We start from the raw sequence: 20701 nt of genomic DNA, 5'->3' as shown, positions 1-20701 counted from the left end.
ACTGTGCCTCTGGACATCTACTTTACAAATCCACACTAATAAGACCGGGAGACTTAGAGCTTTGCTTAGTACATAGAAACAGACACGGAAAGGCAGCCAAAATGGTAAGACAAACAAGCGGAAAACCATAAAAGAAAACAGAACAGAGATCCAGAAATAATGGAGTCAAGTAATCTAACAGATGCAGAGTTCAAAACAGTGATTAGAAAGATGCTCAATTAACTTATGGGAAGTGTAGATGAATTCAGTGAAAACTTCAACAAAGAGATAAAAAACATAAAAATGGAAATTGAAATGATAAAAGGGAACCAGTCAGAAATGAAGAACACATTGAGATGAGAAGTATATTAAATGGAATAAACAAAGTGAATAAAGAAGAGGATCAAATGTCCTATTAGAGGATGGGAAAGCCAAGGACACTAAATCAGAATAGCGAGAGAAAAAAAAGCCAAGACTATAATAATAATTTAAGGAGCCTATGGTACACTATTAAAGGTAAAAATATATGTGTCATAGGGGTACTTGAAGGAAAACAAGATGTTGAAGAGCTATTTGAAGAAATAATAATGGGAAACTTCCCTAACTGGGTGAAGGAAGTGGACATAAAACCCCAGGAAGCTCAAGAGAGTCCCAAAAACCAGAAACCCAAAGAGGCCCACGCCTAGAGACATAATTAAAATGCCAAAGGTTAAATACAAAGAGAATCTTAAAAGCAGTAAAAGAAAAGCAGTTACTTACCTACAAGGGAGCACCTTTTCTCTTACTGCTTTTAAGACTGGTAGCTGATTTCTCAAAAGAAACTATGCAGGACAGAAGGACTTGGCACAAAATATTCAACGTGATGAAAACCCAGGATCTACCAAGAATACTTTATCTACCAAAGCTATCATTTAGAGTTGAAGGACAGATAAAGAGCTTCCCAGACAAAAATAAGCTAAAGGAATTAATCAACACCAAGCCAGTATTACAGGAAATGTTGGAGGGACTTCTTTAAGAAGAAAAAAAAATGTGTATGAAAAACAGGAATAAAGAACGATACATTCCTATCAACAAATACCTCAACTAGAAAATAGAATTAAGTGCTCCAACCTCAAATAGAAAAGAATTAAGTGCTCCAATGAAAAGATAGAGTGGCTGAATAGATAAGAAAACAAGACCCCTACATATATTACCTACAAAAGACTCACTTCAGATTAAAAAACATACAGACTAAAAGGAAGGGGATGGAAAAAGATATCGCCTTGATGGACCTAGAGGGTATTGTGCTGAATGAAATGTGTCATATAGAGAAAGACAAATATCGCATGATTTCATATACATGTGGAATTTAAAGAACAAAATCAACAACAACAACAAAAGCGGAAATAAACTCATAGATACAGAGCATATTTAGAGGGACACTAGATGGGAGAGGGTTTGGGGGACAAAATAAAGGTAAAGGGATTAAAAAGTACAAAGGGATAGTTGCAGACATGGAGATGTAGAGTGTAGCATGGGGAAGATAGTTAATAATGTAATAAATATGTAAGGGGAAAGAAGGGTACTAGATTTAGTTGGGTGATCACTTTGCGAGTTATGTAGGTCTCCTATCACTATGCTATAAAACTAAAACTGGTAAATTTTTGTATGCCAACTATAATTGGAAAAAAACTCATTGACTTGTACAATGTAAATACAAGCAACTAATTGTCTATATTTCAATAAAGATGGGGAAAAAAACCACTCTAAAAAAAACCAATATCTGCAATATGATTAAATAAATATTAGGGACACAACAAAAATCATGTAAATGGACCCAAAGGGGAAAAAAAACTCACAAACTTCCTTTATTTGATTTGCTTTTTGCTCAGTAATCAAGAAAGGCCTTTATCAGCAGATATAAGCTGAATATCCCCACAATGAGAGGCTTCATGCTCTGGCTTCCTATAGTATTTTTCTCATCTCTGTACTAGCCCATGGAATGCTGCATTATAATTTATCAGCTCACATATCTATCCACGAGTCAAATGGTTTTAATTTTGTTTGCCTGACGGAGAGGGGAGAGGAATGGGAGAGGGGAAGAGAGAGAGAGAGAGTAAAATGAGTGTAAAATGAAAGCTGTGGACACTCTCAACGGCTCACACAGAAAATTTTGAGTATAGTTTCAGGAGTTTTACAGATCTCTCCCTGAGCCCCAAAGTAAAAACATCTGCCATAAACAATGTTTTCTTAAGAGCAAGATCTTGTCTTAGTTTCTTATTTCTAGAGCTTAACAGCTCAAGATGGTAGTCAAATATTTGGGTAAATGTTAAATGAACTAATTATTCCACTTTTTTGTTGGGTTTTAAAGTCTATTTTTAAAATAGAAAAGTTAAATTTAACTTCTCCAGTATTTATTTTGTAGATTCTACTTTGTAATGTAATCTACAGTTACTTGGAGGTGGCTTTAAAAATTACAAGTTTTTAATGATACCCAGGCTGAGGTGTCCAAGGGTGAAAAGTATTTATGTCTGCAACTTCCAAGTGTATTGAAACAGAAGATGCATTGCTGGATTGACAGATATTATGTGATAAAGAAAAATATATATAGGGAAATGTTCACAGTAGAACCTAGACAGTGGGTACACGGGTGTCAACTGCACAATTCTCTTAACTTTTCTAAATGTTTGAAAATTTTCATAATAACAATTGGAAAAGTGACTTGTTTTGCTCAGTCAGAGGTACATTCTATTTTTAGATCTTGGAAGACAAACCTATCATTCCTTCTGTTTCTGGAGCTCTTTGGAGAACCTGAATAGTTCTCAGGTACACTCCGAACCAGCACACAAGGGTTCTTAGGATGGAAAATTTTATTGAAATAACCGGACAATTTACCAAATACAAGTTAGATAGCTCAAAATATGTAATTACTACATTTGAAAATGTGACCCAGTCAGTCACGCAGGTTTTGAAACAGATAATCACAAAACAGGAGAGAGAAGGAATGGTTTTTGTGGTTTAATGCCAGCGGTCTTCTACTGGTGAATTGCTTAACTAAATTCAACGGTGGTAGACTACTCTATTTCGGTTTTCCTCTTTTAGAGGACTATAATAAGCAAATTTATGCTCTCCACGTCCCCTCCCCCATTCCTTAGAACCCCGTGATTACATAGCAGAGATAGGAGCGGTTATGGAGGCAGTCTGTGTAGTGTGCAGACGCTGCAGTCAGGGTACTCGGGTCTGAATCCTACCTAGATTAGCACTGTGAAATGGAGATAATAATAACCTCTACATCATACGACTGTTGCACTATGAAAAGGAAGAGCAGCAGGTGATCTATCACCATTATCATTACCTGACAAGTCATAACTGCGGCTTGACACAAAGGAGAAGGCCAGTTGTCTCAAAGTCCTTTCCGTCTAGAATTCTGCGGCAAGGGCTGAGACAAATACTTCAACTCTGACCAGCACCTTTTCAGAGCCCACTAGGGAGCTCAATTCTGGAAACCCTCAGATCCCAGAACACCTAGGACGCTGTCTAGGCTGCGCATGCGCAGGGGTGCTCTCGCGCCCCGCCCTTCTGTCGTGACGGACTGTTCCATTCTTGAGGGGTGGGTCTAGGGAGCATTTGGAAACCTAGGCCTGGAAGTACAGGTGCGTTACTAGTAATTCCAGGCTTTTGCTGCATGAATAATAGTTTGTGATTATTATATTTTCACCCTGACGCCTGCGACAGGTTTCCGAAAAGAGTTTGGGACGGTTCCACCGTCCATCCTCCCCCTCTCGCTTGGGAACATTAGGGCTGGCCGGCGTGACGTCCAGGTACGGAAGCCCAGAGGTGCCCGCCCACGTCAGGGGACCCGCCCCGCTGCGCCCCGCCTCCCGGGCGCCCGCATACTCTCCGCCCAGCGGCGCTGCCTGGCTGCTCCGCCCCGCCAGCCGCGGGCGCGGGGACGTCAGCGCTGCCAGCGTGGAAACGGCGGCGGGGAACGGGAGGCGGAAGTAGCATCCCGGACCGCCGGGCCTCCATCGGGCTCCGCCATGGACGTGTCCCTGGAGAAGGTTCGTACCGGGGTTGTGGGCGGCGCTGCAGCCCGGGGCCCCCACCTCCGGAGCGACTGTTTCCCTGTTGCGTGCTGTCATTGTGGCGGGGGACGGGGCCGGGGGGCTAACGGGTCCCGCCGGAGGAGGCCGTCTGGCCTGGCGCTCGCGGCTGGGGCCTGGTGATGTCATGGGGACGTGAGCCTTTTAAGGTCCCCATGGACTGAGAGAGGCTGGGCCGCGTTCTGCCTCGGGCTGCGAGCCGGGGCCGCGGGGCCGACCTTGGGGCCTCCCTGAGCCCCTTCGGATGACAGAGCTAACAACTTACGGCCCCAGAAGCACCAGGAAAGAAGCCCCAGTTGTTAAGCCAGCTGCAAAGCTGTAGGTTTTCTGGGCGTTCCAGGTTAGGAAGGAAAAATATTAAAGCGGTGGTTTTTCCGACTTCAGTTTGCCTAGGAATCACCTGGGGCCCTTCAGGTAAAATCTAGATTTTTCAGCCCTCGGGTCCGAACCATTTGGGGGCGGGTTCTGCGTGTTTAACAAGCTCTCCACGTGATTCTGATGCTGTCGTTTGTGGACACCGGCTGAGACGCCTGAGGTCAACAAAGAGTGGATGGACTGTAGATTGTGAATTTCGTTTTGGGGATTGCAGCGCTTTGCTCTGGTTTCCCCTTAGGGGAACTGCAGCGTGATGTACCTGGCTGACTGCTGTGGCGTGTGAAATGGGATTCTAATCGTCCTGAATTTAGGGCTGGTAAACGAGAACCAGTGCTTTGATCTCTTCACGGATACCTACCTTCAGAACCCGACGTTCTCCCTCCCTTCAAAGTCTTTCTCTCTGTTCAAGCTTGGGAGCCTGCTTATCCAGACTCAATTTTTCATACATGTAGAATTCAGGAGCAATGCTAGTGTTTTAGGACTGCTTTATGTCAATTTTGAACTGGCAGAAATAACATACTTTGTTATTTGCTGGTGCAGCAGCTAGCTGCTGTAGATTTGTTCCCTTGTCACTGGAGTCATTATACAAGTTCAGTCAGATGTCTTCATAAGTATACAGTGGTGTAGCCCATGCCTCGGCTGTTTCTCATAAATTGGGGAGAATGCAATCAAGAAAAGAAAAAATAATGTTTTTCTTCCACCGTCTCTCTGGTGAATGTTACGTGTCTTACCTGCTAGGAATAAAGTCTTTCCAGACTTCTGATTTGCACAGTGTCTACACTTGGGGACTTGGAGTTTCAGTCTAGAGCAGTGATTCTCAACCACGGGACAGTTTTGTTCCCCAGGGGACATTTGGCAATGTCTGGAGATATTTTTGATTGCCCAAACTACAGGTTAGGGAGAGGCTGTTGGCACCTCGTGTGTGGAGGCCAGGACTGCTGCTGAACATCCTGCATTGCACAGGACAGGCCCCCATTCCAAAGAATTATCTGCTCAGAAAGCCAGTGGTGCTGAGGCTGAGAGCGCCCTGGTCTAGATCTTGTATGCCACACCAATAGTTGAATACAAAATGATGCTAAAAATGTCCCTTCACTGTTTCCCTTCCAGTGTCATAAGAAGATAGGATGGGCTTTTGTCATTTCAATTAGAAACCTGAAGAACTGGGATGATCTTTTCTACAAGAATAGTTCTTTATAGGCAAATCTGCAAAACAGAGTGGGTCGAAATCCAGCTTTAAATATTACTTTTCTGACATTTGATTAGTAGATTACAGTGGTTGCCCCCTAAATGTTAATGATGATAAAAGATCTTAAACTCTCCAGATGAAGATCTGAAGAGGTACTGAAACTCCAAAGTGCTTAAGGCTGAAGCATTCACAAAAATTACAGTGATCTTTTAGGAATTCAAAATGTGTGGGCTGAAGTTTCTGCGTTAGGCCAGTGTGGGAATTCTGAATAAGTTTTTCAGAACTGAGACTGTCTTTTTTCATTTCCTGAAGCAATTGAGCGCCTTACATGTAATGAACAACTTCTCAGTGCTAAGTGGCCAGAGAAGAAAAAAGGTTGCTGTAATATGAATATCGAAGATTTTATGTTCTGAAAAGTAGTTTAAGTTAAACATTGAATTGTGCCTATTACTCATGTTACTTTGAGGAATTTACTATCCTGAGCTAAATTCTACATTGCTAATATAAATTTGAGAACTATTTGAGCAATTTAGAATGATTCCATTTAAATGAATCCTTGCATAATTTATACTAGCTGCAGAAACCACAATGTTATTTGATATCCATCGTCTAAAATTTCAAGTAATCTCTCACTCTAAAATATGTAGTATGCTGTCATCATTTAGTAGGATCACTCAGTACATTTCCTTTGGTCCAAGTATAATTCCGTGTTCTTGCTTTTTTTTTTAGGTAATATGTAGATGTGCAGACCTGCGATGATAGCCATTTTCTTGTCTTTTGATTTTCACCATAGCATCTATTTTCTTCTTGTATCTGAAATTAGTGATGTCTTAAGAAACCAGATAGGTTAACTGAAGACCCCAGGAATTCAAACTAGAAGAGTAGGCCTCAGCCCCCTAATACTGTATGTCCAACTTAAAAGGAACGAGATCCCATAGCAGAGTCTCACAGTGCTTACTTGTATTAATATTTGAGTTAAAAAATGCCACAGGAAGTAATTACTCTGATGCTGAAGTTCTTAATAAGTTATTCAACACAGAGACATTCAGTTCTTAGTGAAAACCTGCTAATTTAAACTTGTAGGACAGCCCAGACATTGTCCTGTGGCTTGGAAAATCTCATTCTTCCTGGATAGTATGTTTAGACAAGGTGCGTTGCAATTCATTTTACATTTACTTAATTCCAACCTTGAGTAAACTTAGAGCAGGGTGTTTCAAACTAGCTGCTGACATTTGGGGCTGGATCATTCTCTGTTGTGGGGCTGTCCTGTGCATTGTAGAATGTCTAGCAGCACGGCTGGCCTCTACCCATTAGATGCCATTAGCACCCTCTCCCCACTGTGTGGCAATCAAAAAAAACAGCCCCCAGGTGAATCAGTTGTTCCCTGGGGGTGGGAAATTGCTTCTGGTTGAGAACCACTTAGAGAACCGTGAGCTGCACTGTCCAATATGGTAACCACTAGCCATATTTGGCTATTTAAATTTAGATAATTAAAATTAAATTAAAAATTCAGTTTCTCAGTCACACTAGCCACATTTCAAGTGCTCAGCAGTCACAGTGCGGCTCCTGGACAGCACAGATAAGGGACTTTCCATCACCACAGAAAGTTCTGTGGATAATGCTAGAGAGTGGGGCCAGTTTATCTGCTGTGTATCTAATTCTTGTCTCTAAAAGAGGCGACTTTTACCCTGTTTCTGACCTAAATAATTACAGTCCAATCCATTTTTATTTCCCGTACTCATCCTGAGCTAAATCCCCCCTCTCCCCGCCAACACACACACTTTTGGACCTGATTTTGAAAAATTCTTATCACCTTACTGTTTATAAGTTTATAAGGGGCAGTAGGAGCATGAATGGAACATTCCTGATCCTTGCTGATAAGGACTACCAGAATTTCTGTTCCTACCTTTTACTTTAAATGTTCACAAAAAGAACCCTTAATAGCTAAACTTGAAATGACTCGTTTCTGTGGTGTGCCTTTGTAGATTCTACTCTTACATAGAGTAGAGGGACTTACATGAGGAGATATTAGCCTGTAATTTCAGTGTTCCTTTAAAGCTGACCCTATGTCATCCTGATGTGAGAGTTTTGCATACAGGTGCATGGTGGCTAAGGTGGTAAATGATTATCAAATACTGGGTGTCAGGGAAAATGGACTAGGTACAAAGTTCTCGATTCTAAAAATTTATGGCCTTGGTGATTCTTGATTTATTTAAGATGGCAGAGGTAGTCAGTAACAGAGCTACTGATGGTCCTCAGTCCCATGTGTTCCCCAATACGTAGGTTTATGAGTTGCTCGAGCTTATTGTCATCAGTTTTCACTAAAGCAGAAGCATTGTTTGATTTATAATTTTTATAGAAGCCAACTTTGGTCAAAGCCCAATGTTGAATGCTGAGAGAGACACAAGGTGAAGAAACATCATCTCTGCAGCAGGTTAGGTTCTGGTAAGGAGCTGACTGTGTTTAGGCAAATCCTTGCATAGCAAGGAGGGGTAAGAAGTATCACAGGAAATAGGAAACAAATGAAGACAGTGCATGGAGTGAGTGACCAGGAAAAAGTTTGTGGAAGAGATTTTTTTAGATAGAAATAAGTTCAGAGTCATGACGTTTCTAATGTAAATATAATATAGATTTTTACTTTATAATATTATTGTGTCTTATGTTGTTGCTGGTAGAATATATATTAAGGGAAAGGAAAGCCATTTCATCTTTAGAAGTTAAATCAGATATTTTAAAAAGACACCTCCAGTCACTTTGAAAATGTCCAAAAACTCCTTTCAGAAATCTAATTTATCAAAACTAAAAATAAAAATCTTTTTTTGGGGAAAAAAAATTTATCTAGCTTAAATTTAATCCATTCTTTCCAAGCAGTATTCAAGGGCCATGCAATTATTTCAAATTTATTTTGTTTATTATTGCAAATGTTTTTTGCTAAATAGTTTTTGCTTAAATATTTAACCACCCTAAAGTAGATGGTCCTTGAGGTCTAGCCCGGAGCCCTATCCACTTTTTATTTCTATGGAAAAGGCATTCAGAATTTCAAATGACTAAGGAAGGAACAAACTTTTCTAATATAATTTTTTCCTATTTGCAGAAAAGCCAGAAATAGCAAAATAAAGCCTTCACTTTGAAAGTGCAACTCAGTAACATTGACTATTTAGCTGTAGAGAACCTTTCAGGATCCTAGTGAGGCTGGATTACTTCTTGGACTGGACATTGTGTTAGGATGTATGCAGAACATGTGAAATTGTTCTTTTTTGCATTAAAAACAGTTGAATATTGGCAGGTTTCACACAATTCAATTTTAAAGGTCTGAAGATTTATAGATACACAGAGACGTCAAGAATTGATGAGTTCCTTTCCTCAGAATTCTTACTATATTCAAGATAAGGCTGGCAGCATTAATCTTACATAATTCTAATTCAATTTAGGAAATGATATTGATAAGGATAATGGATATCTTCATATTTCTGATTTGATCCCCCAACAAGTCCTAGGAAACAGATCGCTATAAGAATCATATCTCAGTGAAAGGCTTATTTTTTCCAGTGACTACAGCAATTTTCAGCAATTTCCTTTTTGTTCCGGAATAAGCATGTGATTCCAGATAACCTTGTAAACTTTTAGAAATAGAGCTTGCCTGGTGTGTGGTATTTTTCCTTTTCTGTGGTTATCGGGAAGCATTTACTCGTGATGTCCAAGTGAATTGATTCTCCAGAAGTAGTGGTCTCTAGGAATACGTTTTTTGAAACTTAAACTGGGATCTCTGGCATTCTCAGCATGTATCTTAAAGAGAGTGATTTGATTGCCTTTTTTTTCCCTCCACACACTTCTGTCTATGACAGGTTTAATTGATGTTACTAACTTTGCTGCCTCCTTATTTCTACCAGATTTTTACCACTCTCTTAGTGTATTTTTGCCCCATTTTTTTCCGTAATCTTTTTTGCCTCTCTTCTTGAGGAATTTGTAAGGTCAAATACTAACACCATATACAGTATTTGCATATCATTTTTCAACTAGGAATATTATGCTCAGTGAGCCAGTAATTACAGTGTCTTCATGTTCTCACAGACACACTGAAGCACAGAATCTATGGTAGTTAAAAATAAGATTTCCCAAGAATATCCAATTCTTAGAAGACAGAGACAAAAGTGCCCAGTTCTTAAGTACTTTTCTGTTGAAAACAGGCAAAAACATTTACAGATGTAGAAACTGAGCCTCCAATAAGGTAAGCCAGTTAGCAAGGCACTATATCAACTTTCCAGAGAATTCCTGTTGTTTTCTCTCATCTTTAACCCATAAGAAACAGCTCCATTCCTAGGGCAGCTGCTTCCATGCTCTTGTTGCTTCAAGAGGTGAGTTGTATTGGGGGTAGTAGGGCCAGATAGTAGGCACTTGTTTATGTTTTCACCTGGGGGCGGAATATAGGATTTTTGGAGACTATTGACTCTCCAAATTAGTTGCATAATTATCACTATCCAAGTTTAACCTTGTTTAGAAAGCTGTTAGAAACACAAAACTTCAGAGCTTTATTAGATCACTTGGATCAGTTGAAGAAAGGTAGTGATTTTTTATACATCTAATACATGCACTGTAAACTAGCATTTAATGACACCAAGGTCTTCTCTCTGAGACAGGCAGCTGTTATTCTCACACACTTAGTTTTCCTTCTGTCAGTAGCCCTAGAACTCCCCAATTATGAATATCCCAACCCTGAAAAATGGTTATTGAAACTATAGTGTTATATACTTCTATTATTAATGGTCATGATTTATATATTTTAAAATTACATTTTAGACTTCCTTCCTTCCTTTTTTCTGGAGGCTGCTTCTCTTTAAAGGTTTTGCTCTATATTTCCAAAATAGCAGTCATTCATATACCATCTTGGTGAATTTTGTCACATCGGTGTACTATTGTTTGCTTAATATTTCTTTTAAATTGACTTTAAATCAACACACCCTTTTTTTAAATTGAGGGACAATTTATATACAATAAAAATACCCATTTTAATTATGCAGTGTGAGTTTTGGCAGGTGTATACGGTCATATAACTACCAGCATAATGAAGATAGGGAGCAGTTCCATCTTCCGCAAAAGTTCCCTTGTGCCGTGTGACAGTGGGTCCTAGATCTGCTTTCTGTCGCTGCAGTCTAGCCACCCCCCCTACTCCCACCCCCTGCCCCTTTTTTTCCTTTTAACTAAGATTTTGCTAAACAATAATGTCTATGAATTCAGAGTTTGAGGTATTATTTTTTCCCTAAAAATAAGTAAATATGTAATTTTTGTTCTCACACTTTGGTTTTACTGAGTGAAACGTATACAAGAGCTTAATTAAGCATGCTTGAAAGCTTGAGAAAATTTTAAAAGTGATCGTAGAGCAGTAGTTGCCAAATCTCATGCTGGAAGAGTATTATTTTTCTACTGCAGTTTCACTTTTGAAAGGTTGTTATAAACAAATACTTAGTGGATAAACTTTATTAACAAATGCTTGTTTATCTCATTATTAATAACTGCCAACATCTGTTACATTTTTTTTTAACTGCAGGTCACGTCTTGTATATGGATGTCAAATAAATTTAGCAGATCATGACCAGCAGTTTTTGAAAAATGAAATAGAACAAAAACAAATGAAATAGAACAAAATAATAGCATACATTCCAAATAATAAGGGTAGGAATAGTACCAGAGTTTCCTCATACTGAGTTGGCATAATTCTAGCCAAAAGCAAAAATAAGTGATTTTTTTCATCAAACTATGCAACCTTATTCCAGATAAATTGATAATTTTCTACTACCTCTTTTGAGAAATTGAGAATTGTCCCCTGGACTAGATCCTTTTAAAATTAATACTTTCTGATTCTTATATAAACTGAGTAGAAGTTCTTAAAAAACATTTTGAAGAGGTAATGTATTACCTAAGTGTAATACAACTTATTGCATACCTCCTCGGAATAAGATCTTACTAAGAACAAGAAGCAGTATGAAGAGAGAAGATGAATACATGTCAAGACTAAGAGGGGACAAAAGAGAGCTTCTGTAACTGTTTAGAACCCAAGACGTACTATATACAGATTCAAGGCAACAAAATTGCCTAAAAGTTGCTCTGGAGATTTAAGAAGAAAGGAAAAAGAAAGAGGAGAGAGGGAGAGACAGAGACAGAGACAGAGAGAGAGTGAGGAGTGTAGTGTGTGTGTGTGTGTGTGTGTGTGTGTGTGTGTGTGTGTGTGTGTTTAGTCTCTGCATCTTATGGATACATGTGATTGCATTTAAGGCCACCTGGGCAACCTTGCCATCTCATCCTTAACCTAATCACATCTGCAAAGACAAAGACTTTGCCATAGGAGGTAACATTCACAAGTCTCAAGGATTAGGATGTGAATATCTTTTGGGGGCCATTTTTCAGCCTGCTGCAACAGTAAAACAGCATACCGTGCATGCTTTTCTGAGCCTTATATTTAATAGTGAAAAACTGAAATAACCTAAGGACCCATTAATCCAGGATTGGTTAAACAGTGGTACATCCGTAGAATGGGATAAGGTGTCACCACTCATATGAAGTAGACCTACTGACATTGAACCATATTCACTCTAAAGTAGAAAAAAGCAAGTTGCAGAGGTACATATGATTAAAGTGAAAATTTATAAGGATATACGTCACACTTAAAAGTGGCTTCCCCTGAGAGTACGAGTTAGTAGTTGATAAATGGTCATGGGGATGGGGAGCACAGCAGAGGGAATGCAGTCAGCATTAATATGTTGGCTAGATGGAAAACCAGAGGAGAGAAGGAGCAATTAGGGGGATCGTTTTATGAACTATATAGATGTCTAACCAATGTACTGTATATTTGAAACTAAAATAATTTAAAAAAATAATAAGCTAAGTCTAAAAAAAAAGTGGCTTACCCCGGGGAGTGGAACTGGTGGACTTTTTTATGTTATATGTTTTTACTGTTGGAATTTTTTAAATCAAACATGTACTTTATAATAAATTTATATGTTTTATTTTTCTGGATGAATTGTGTTGTAGAAGTAATAGGGATTATCAAAATTGAACCTTTTAAAAATTTATTTCCTAGGTAGCAGACCCCACCTTAATTGAAATGGGAAAAAACTTGAAGGAGGCCATGAAGATGCTAGAGGACAGTCAGAGGTGAGCCTGTGGAACAGAAGTGACCCTATGAAACACATTCAGCCTGTTGGGAAACTGGCGGCACTGGTTTCCTGCTGTTAAAAACACCCCTGGGTTTCAGAATGTGACACTTAGCTTCCGCTGACTTTAAAGTGGGTGTTTGTCTTGGGTAGAAGATGCTTTGTAATTAAAGGATTTTGAAATTGAGGGGCAGGACTTATAATTTTCAGTTCTGCCTATTAAGAGTTTCATTTACTTAATGTATTGATTTGAATCTGTAAATACTTCTTACTATATATTAAAGTCAGGTAGGGCATCAACATACAAGAAATGGGTTGAAGTATTATTTTTTTCATGTTCTTTTCCTGAAACAAACTATACCCCGCATTGAGTGCTGCGGTGAGGGTGGGGTGGGAGAGAAATGTGATGTGTGTTTAAATCCTACCTCAGTTACTAAAAGATTTATAGGCAACATTGTCACATGTTTGCATGCCCAAATGTTAAAAACCTGATATAATAAAACAGTTTTTTATTTCCTTTAAATAGAAGAACAGAGGAGGAAAATGGAAAGAAGCTCATGTCAGGGGATATTCCAGGGCCTCTCCAGGGCAGGTAGGTGGCAACGAAGATAAGCATCTTTCGTTACGATGTACATTCTCTTTAAACCAAGATTTTACCATCATCAATTTACAATTTTAGTTTTAATGAGCACAAAGCAAATTTAGAGCTGAGCAGTGTGCCATTAGAAACCTGACATGCCGTTGGCTGGTTGCTGATAATGCCGAGCCTACCTGGTTCTCCCGCTTTGCCATTCAGAATTTAATACATCATGACCCACAAGCAATGCACAGATTTATAGTTTGACTATCATACTTAGCTCATCCTTGAAACCTGTCTGTAATCTATATTGTAGACAGAGCTTATTATGAGAGATTTTAATATAAGATTTATTATTTTTGTAATATAAAATGAAAGCGTTAACTTTAATCATTTATTGACAGAATGATTTATTTTCTGGCAGCTAAAGCAGATCTCTCAAGTGTTTGTGGTTGATCAGCAGGGAAAATATCAGAGAAGTAAGCAGCTATCTGACTGAAGTTTTCACAAGATGTTAGCCCTCAGTTCAGAATTAAAATCCCAGCTTTCCTCATACAAGCTTATTTTTTTATAACCAGGAAACTGCACATAGGCAAACTTTACAACTCCCTTAAGTTGTCCTTTGACCTGAATATAAATATGTGCAATGTTGCAAAAGAAAAGTGTGGAGGAAGTATCACAGCATACCAGTAAATGCCACATCCGGCACACCTAGATACTAATATTTTAAAATAGGCACTCCTACTTATAGCTTGAATGGTGCTGATTTGAAGCCTTCTTGATGTGAAGTGTGTTCTGCAGGTCAGAACAGGAACCAAATCCTGTAAATCCCCCCATCCTAGGCCTACCGAGGGGAATTAAAGGGTTCTACTGATCCCACAGACATTTTCCTGGAAGAGATACCACCAAGACCATCTCTAATTCTTAGAATAGAAGGGCCTTAAAGCCACTGGACAGGAGTATTCATATTTAATAATGCTGACAGCCAATATCTGAGATATTACTATGCTAGGCACAGCATTAATGCTTTACGTGCACTGATTGCATCTTCACAGTTCTGTAATGTAAGGGCTTAGGGAGTTTCAATAGCTTGCTTAAGGTCTTGTGGTTAGGCATACTTGGCCTAATGTCTGCATAGTGTCCAAGGACCAGAGCCTCCATCGTGTGAAGGTCAGCACTCTGGGGAGTATGGGTGTTGGGGTATTGTTTTGACAGTGTCTCTTTTTCAAAAGAGACATTTTATTAGTCATATTCTCATTAATGAAGCAATAATACTTTCACATTACATGTGTAACAAGTTGCCTTGACATCGCTTACTACGTTAGCCATTCACATTCCTCCCTGAAATTTTCACCTTTTCACATGATGAGCACTTAGTAACTTATCTTGGATAGAAGTAAATCTGTTTATTCTCCAAGCAGATATCCAGTTTCCCAGCTTGGGGGAAAATTGGTAATAAATGATGCTTGCATTACATCTTTAAGTCTGTTAGAACAAACAGACAAGACGCCTACTTGGAGGGAAACTAGCTATAATAGTGGCTTTGGAGTATCCTTGCTGCTTCTGTGATATGTCAGCATCTTATAAGAACATTTTGGCTCTTGTGGCATGTTTATTTTCCAGGATTCAAATGAACAAGTAGAGCAGTATTGCTGAAACAGTACCGGTGAAGTTTTAAAAAATCAATCTCAGATTTAGGTAGAAGATTTAATTCATTACAAGTAAGGTTATATTCAGAATTCAGTTGAAGAATTCAGTTGAAGTTTGTTTTTAAAAGATGTATACTATATCTCAAACACATTCTTTCTTGTAGCTACTAAATTTAAAAAACTAGTTTGGATGAAAGCAATAGTGGCTAACTCTTTTTTATTCTGCAGTGGACAAGATATGGTGAGCATCCTCCAGTTGGTTCAAAATTTGATGCATGGCGATGAAGATGAGGAGCCCCAGAGTGCCCGGTAATGGAGAACGGTTGGCAGCCTCTCTTTGACAGTATATGTGTCCTCGATTTCAATAGTGACTGCATTCTTACAAGTTACTGAAATAATAAGCTGTTTCATTCAGAGTTACTTATGATACAAAATGATGTTTATTTTTTTTCTTTTTAGGGAGACATTTATGTATTTTAGATAATACATTTTATAAGAAGAAGGCATTTAAAAACGTTTACCATGTCGTTTGTATGGTATCTTGTCTCAAAGGAGGAGCTGGCAAAGGGACCAAAAAATAATTGCTGTCTGTGGCCATGCCACCTTGAACAAGCCTGATCCCGTCTGATTTCGGAAGCTAAGCAGGGTCAGGCCTGATTGGTACTTGGATGGGAGACCACCTAGGAAGACCAGGTGCTGTAGGTGTAAAAAATAAAAAAATAAGGGATCGTAAGCTGACAAAGTCCTTGCAATCTGTGAGGTCAATCAAGGGTTACCTCGCCTTAAAAAATAAAAATAAAAAAATAACTGCTGTGTGATTTTCTGCTGATTGCTAAGAATTGCAGCTGAATTGATGGGCGGTAGGCCACATTGTGAATCATCCATTTGCTTTATTTTTATTCATCTATTTAGCCAGTTTTGTTTTCTCTTTAATTATTTTATTTTATTTATTTATTTATTTTACGCCTACAGTACCTGGTTTTCCCAGGTGGTCTCCCATCCAAGTACTAACCAGGCCCGACCCTGCTTAGCTTCTGAGATCAGATGAGATCGGGCGTGTTCAGGGTAGCATGGCCGTAGACTCTTTAATTTTTTGGAATAAGTAATGCATTCTGGTTCAATTTTAAGAGAGAAAAAGGATATACAAAGGCAATTTTTCTTCTTACTTTTGCCTCTTTTTCTTGTTAGAGATAGTACTGCCAGGTTCCTTGTGTATTCTCAGAGATATTTTGTGTGTATGTATGTATATACAAGCAAATTGTCTTTACTTAACCCCTCCAGTGCATAAATATTGTGCAGATTTTTCTGTACCTTGCTTTTTCCACATATGTCTTGGAGTTCATTGCATAAAGGAGCTTTCTGGCAAATAAAGGGCCTAGAAGTGAAATTGCTGGGCCAAATAGTTGGTGCATTTGCGATTTTGATAGATATTGCTAAATTTCCCTTCGTGGAATTATGCCAATTTATAGTCCCACCAGCAATGTACGAGAGACCTCTTTTCCCTTTGCCTGCGAGGCTGTTAGCCAACTTAAGAGTCATTGCCAGTCTGATAGATGAGAAATGATATTTCAGCATAATTTTAATTTGCATTTTTCTTATGAACCAGGTTGTGTTCTTTTTGTATGTTTTCAGACCCATTTATATTTCCTTTTCTATGAACTATCTCTTGGCCAGTATCCTGTCTTTTTCCTATTGACTTATTAAGGGATATTAGTCTATTCATTTAAATTATATATAAAACAATGCCTAGTTCCCCTTGAATTTGCTGTATTATGGTTATAAATAGCTAATTAATACAGTAAATTGATCTTCATTTAATGATTCTTTAAAAAATTGCGTTCTGCACATTTAGCTCTTTTAGTTCTTACAGCTTTCAAATTTAAAAACTTTCAGGGGAACATTATTCAAAAACAGTTTGTATATTTATTAGTCAATAAAAAGAAAGATATTTATCTTCTATGAATTTAAAAAATATTTTTCTTTGTAGATAATTGATACCTTAAAGGCATTGAATTTTCTAAATTTATCTACATTTCTGCATTCCAGGCCATTAAGTGGATTTCCAGTCTGACAGAAATTTCTGTGGAATACTGTCTCTCAAAGTTTTATTTTTTATGTTTTTAATACTGCTTTTTTTAATATAAATTTTGATTAACAGAATCCAGAGTATTGGAGAACAAGGTCATATAGCTTTGCTGGGGCATAGTCTGGGAGCTTATATTTCAACATTGGACAAAGAGAAGCTGAGAAAACTTACAACTAGGATACTTTCAGACACTACCTTATGGCTATGCAGAATTTTCAGGTAAAAAAAATTACAAGTTTTTACTTTCTGATAAAGATATTTATGAGTTGTGTATAGACGATGAGAGATCTTTTCTGGAGCTCTGCTCTCTGGGTTTAAAGCCGCCTCTTCCCCTTCCTCTGGGAAGGGTTGTTTAACCTCTCCATGCCTTAGTTTTCTCATCTACTAACTGGAGATAGATAGCATTAATACATACCTTTTTCATGGCATTGTTGTGAGGATTAAAAGAGCTAATGAATTAATTCATGTAAAGAGCTAAGAATCTAAGCACATAGGAGTTAGATGATGTCAGCAGTTTATTTTGGGGATTGTTAATTGGCACAAGTTGATAGAAAGTGAAGTTGATTCAGTTATTTTAAAGTGTTGGCTTGTGCTTTAGTAGAAAAGAAATGTCATAAAGAAGAAGAGTATGTTATGAAATTGAAATTTGCTCGATACCATGATAATGTTGGCATTATTAAGGAATTATAGCAGATTAAGGATTCAGTGGAAGACACAGGACTAGTAGTTATTTTTGTGTTCATTATTACTTTTATGGAAAAGGTAGTATGTTTTTGTGTTTGCCTGACGCTGGAACATTTGACTTGTGAGACTCGCTTTTCAGAGGTTGGCCTGGTGAGAATATGTTTGCCTAGCTGTATCGCAAAGGAAAAATTTTCTCCTAATAAAATTCAATACCTATAATTAAAATTATTCTTCTTCTCTAAGAGGTTAAGAAGAGTAAAAAAGTTAGAAAAGCAGAAAAGTTAGCCTGACTAGCATTTTCGATGATTTTATTTACTTCAGATGATTTAGAGCTGAAACTCTGCTAAGAACCTTGCCCGTGTTATCCAGCATTGGGCTTCTTGTAGAATAAGCCAAAACTGTGATTTTCAGCCTTTTTATGTCAGAGGGACTTGTTCTTTACTGGTTTTTATAGTTTCTGCTTTTTTGTAGAGATAGATATGGATGAAGGGGCATTGCCTCTGTTCCTTGTAACCTCCATCTATAAGGAGATGTTAGCCACCTGAAATGATGGTGATTCTTGTCCCTTTGACTTATGTAGGTGGCAGTTTCTAGGCTGAGAAAAGAATTGCTTCATGATTATAAGATTGGGATATAAAATAAGAGTTAACCAGAGATAAGAACATATTGATACATGGGTATCTCTTAACAGGTATGAAAACGGCTGCGCTTATTTCCACGAAGAAGAAAGAGAAGGACTTGCAAAGATCTGCAGGCTCGCCATTCATTCTCGTTATGAAGACTTTGTAGTGGATGGATTCAATGTGTTGTACAACAAGAAGCCTGTTGTATATCTTAGTGCTGCTGCTAGGCCTGGCCTGGGCCAGTACCTTTGTAATCAGGTAATGGGATGTAAGGTGGATTTTTAAAGATTCGATGTTTTGTTCTGTCCTGGAACTTTTTAAAGTGTGTAAACTCATTTCTTTAGCTGGTGTTCTTTTTAAGTAAGAAGATTTTTTTATATGCTTGTTTTGTCATTATAAAAATATATACGTCTACGGCCATGCCGCCCTGAACAAGCCCTATCCTGTCTGATCTTGGAATCTAAACAGGATTGGGCCTGGTTAGTACTTGGATGGGAAACCACCTAGGAAGACCAGGTGCTGTAGGTGTAACAAATAAAAAATAAGGGATTGTAAGCTGACAAGGTTCTTGCAATCTGTGAGGTCAACCAAGGGTTGCCTCGCCTAAAAAAAAAAAAAATACACACACATATAAATGTATATTAATCAATTATATTTAAAAAAGATATTTACCTTTTTTAGTTGCCCAGAGACAGCCACAGTCAGCATTTTACTTTATTTCTACATGTGTGTTTTTACATGCTTATATGTGGCCCTTTCCACTTACTGTTATAACAGGTGCATATCTTTTAACAGTTCTTCAAAATAAAGTTTATTTTTAATGTTTTCATAATATTCCTTCAAGTGAGTATATAGTATTTTAACTAATTGTTTGCCTTTTGTACAATTAGAGTGTTTGCATTCGTTTGCTTCCTATGACCATTTTCAGGTAACACTTTTGTATAGTGCTGTTATGGACATCTATACATGAAGCTTTTTCTATGTTTAGGATTATATTCCTGTGATTGTCAGAGTAATCTGGAATCACTATGTTTAGGATTATATTCCTGTGATTGTCAGAGTAATCTGGAATCACTAGATCAAAGAGCATCACCATTTTTAAAGTTCACAGTACACGTAGCCCGATTAGGAGGTTACCTTGGGAAAGAAATTGTTAAGCCTCTTGGCCAAGAATGTTTTAAGACAAAACTGTTAGGAAGATTTGTCTTTTGTAAGATAGAGGAGCCCTGGGAAGATATATGTGGGAAATTCAAGGATTTAAGTTGGTTCTGAGCTGTGGTCAGAAATTATGTCCTCTTGAGGATGTACAAAATGGGGAGTTTTGTAGTATCCCTATAGAAGCATGAAACAAATTACTTACTGAGTACCTACTACGAGCCAGACTTTTATGGACCCAGGGTTGTCTTGGGACAGCAGTCCAGCCTTAAAAAGATGTGCGAGGGTATCCTGTTACATGAGAAAGGCAGTTGACACGGCTTTGTATATAAGATGGTCATGTTCATGTTTTTAAAAGTGTTTACATGTTTATATGCATATTTTTTATACCTAGAAAAATATATAAATATATTTATACCTAAAAAAATGGCAGGTTCCATACTAACTTGTTTAATAGTGAGGGATTGGTGGCTTATGTGGGGGCAGTTTCACTTTTAATTTCTATATTTTTCATTGTGTGTTTTATTTGGTCTTCACTTTCATAATTTAAAAAGAAAAATCCATTAAGGGGAAAAAAGTGTGACTAAAATACTCTCTAAATTTTTGGTCTTTCAATTCTACCAAATCTTAGTTATATAGTACAATAGGCTGCAACAGTTTAAGAATTTCTAAAACTATAAACTCAAAGACTTGGAAGCTAAAAACGAAGAGTATAAAATATGACATTACCATCGTCATAACACTGATTTTATTTCTGTTAAGAAATGTGCACTTGCTGGTCCTTATTTATGGCTTTTTAGGAGTAGATGGACCCATAAATAAGATATTGTTCTTTGAGTGCCTTTAGCCGGTGTCATTTACCACTAATTCTTGGAGGAAAGACCTAAATTATCCCCAAAATGCTCAAGTCTTGGTTGTTCTCCAGTTTGGAAAAAGTGTGTTTCTTTTTTGGTATATAGAATATACCAAAGATATTTACTCATTTAGAAAATGAGTTGATAGTTGATGCGTTTAGAAAATTTTGCATTGTCTCTGCCCTCTTAAAATATTAAGAATTCCTAAGGAGAGAAATTGTTTAAAAAGAATAATTATGACTTGTTTTAGAGCCACAGTTTTTTGAGGGCATAAGTGAATGATGACAGAGCTTCCTTGTAAAA

The 20701-nt window shown here is 37.9% G+C and overlaps 1 protein-coding gene, 1 non-coding gene and 2 pseudogenes across 2 annotated transcripts in view; 3 read left to right on the top strand and 1 right to left on the bottom strand.

The window, feature by feature from the left end:
- Window positions 1–3868: 3868 nt before the first annotated feature.
- The window catches only part of PDXDC1 (pyridoxal dependent decarboxylase domain containing 1), a 43090-nt gene continuing 26257 nt past the window's right edge, over window positions 3869–20701 (top strand). The window contains 6 exon segments of the mRNA XM_039885394.1: window positions 3869–4019; window positions 12698–12771; window positions 13297–13362; window positions 15225–15305; window positions 17155–17301; window positions 18458–18647. Of these exon segments, the coding sequence (XP_039741328.1) occupies window positions 3999–4019; window positions 12698–12771; window positions 13297–13362; window positions 15225–15305; window positions 17155–17301; window positions 18458–18647 (579 nt within the window). The 5' untranslated portion in view covers window positions 3869–3998.
- Window positions 15583–15701, top strand: LOC120620624 (uncharacterized; annotated as a pseudogene).
- On the bottom strand, window positions 15960–16078 carry LOC120620725 (5S ribosomal RNA). Its single transcript, XR_005657966.1, has one exon. It is a non-coding gene; the product is annotated as a 5S ribosomal RNA (ribosomal RNA).
- On the top strand, window positions 18799–18917 carry LOC120620581 (uncharacterized; annotated as a pseudogene).

Source organism: Pteropus medius, unplaced genomic scaffold (assembly GCF_902729225.1).
Source record: "Pteropus medius unplaced genomic scaffold, Ma_sr-lr_union100, whole genome shotgun sequence".
Classification (NCBI taxonomy): domain Eukaryota; kingdom Metazoa; phylum Chordata; class Mammalia; order Chiroptera; family Pteropodidae; genus Pteropus; species Pteropus medius.
This window is presented reverse-complemented; position numbering and strand designations above follow the sequence as displayed.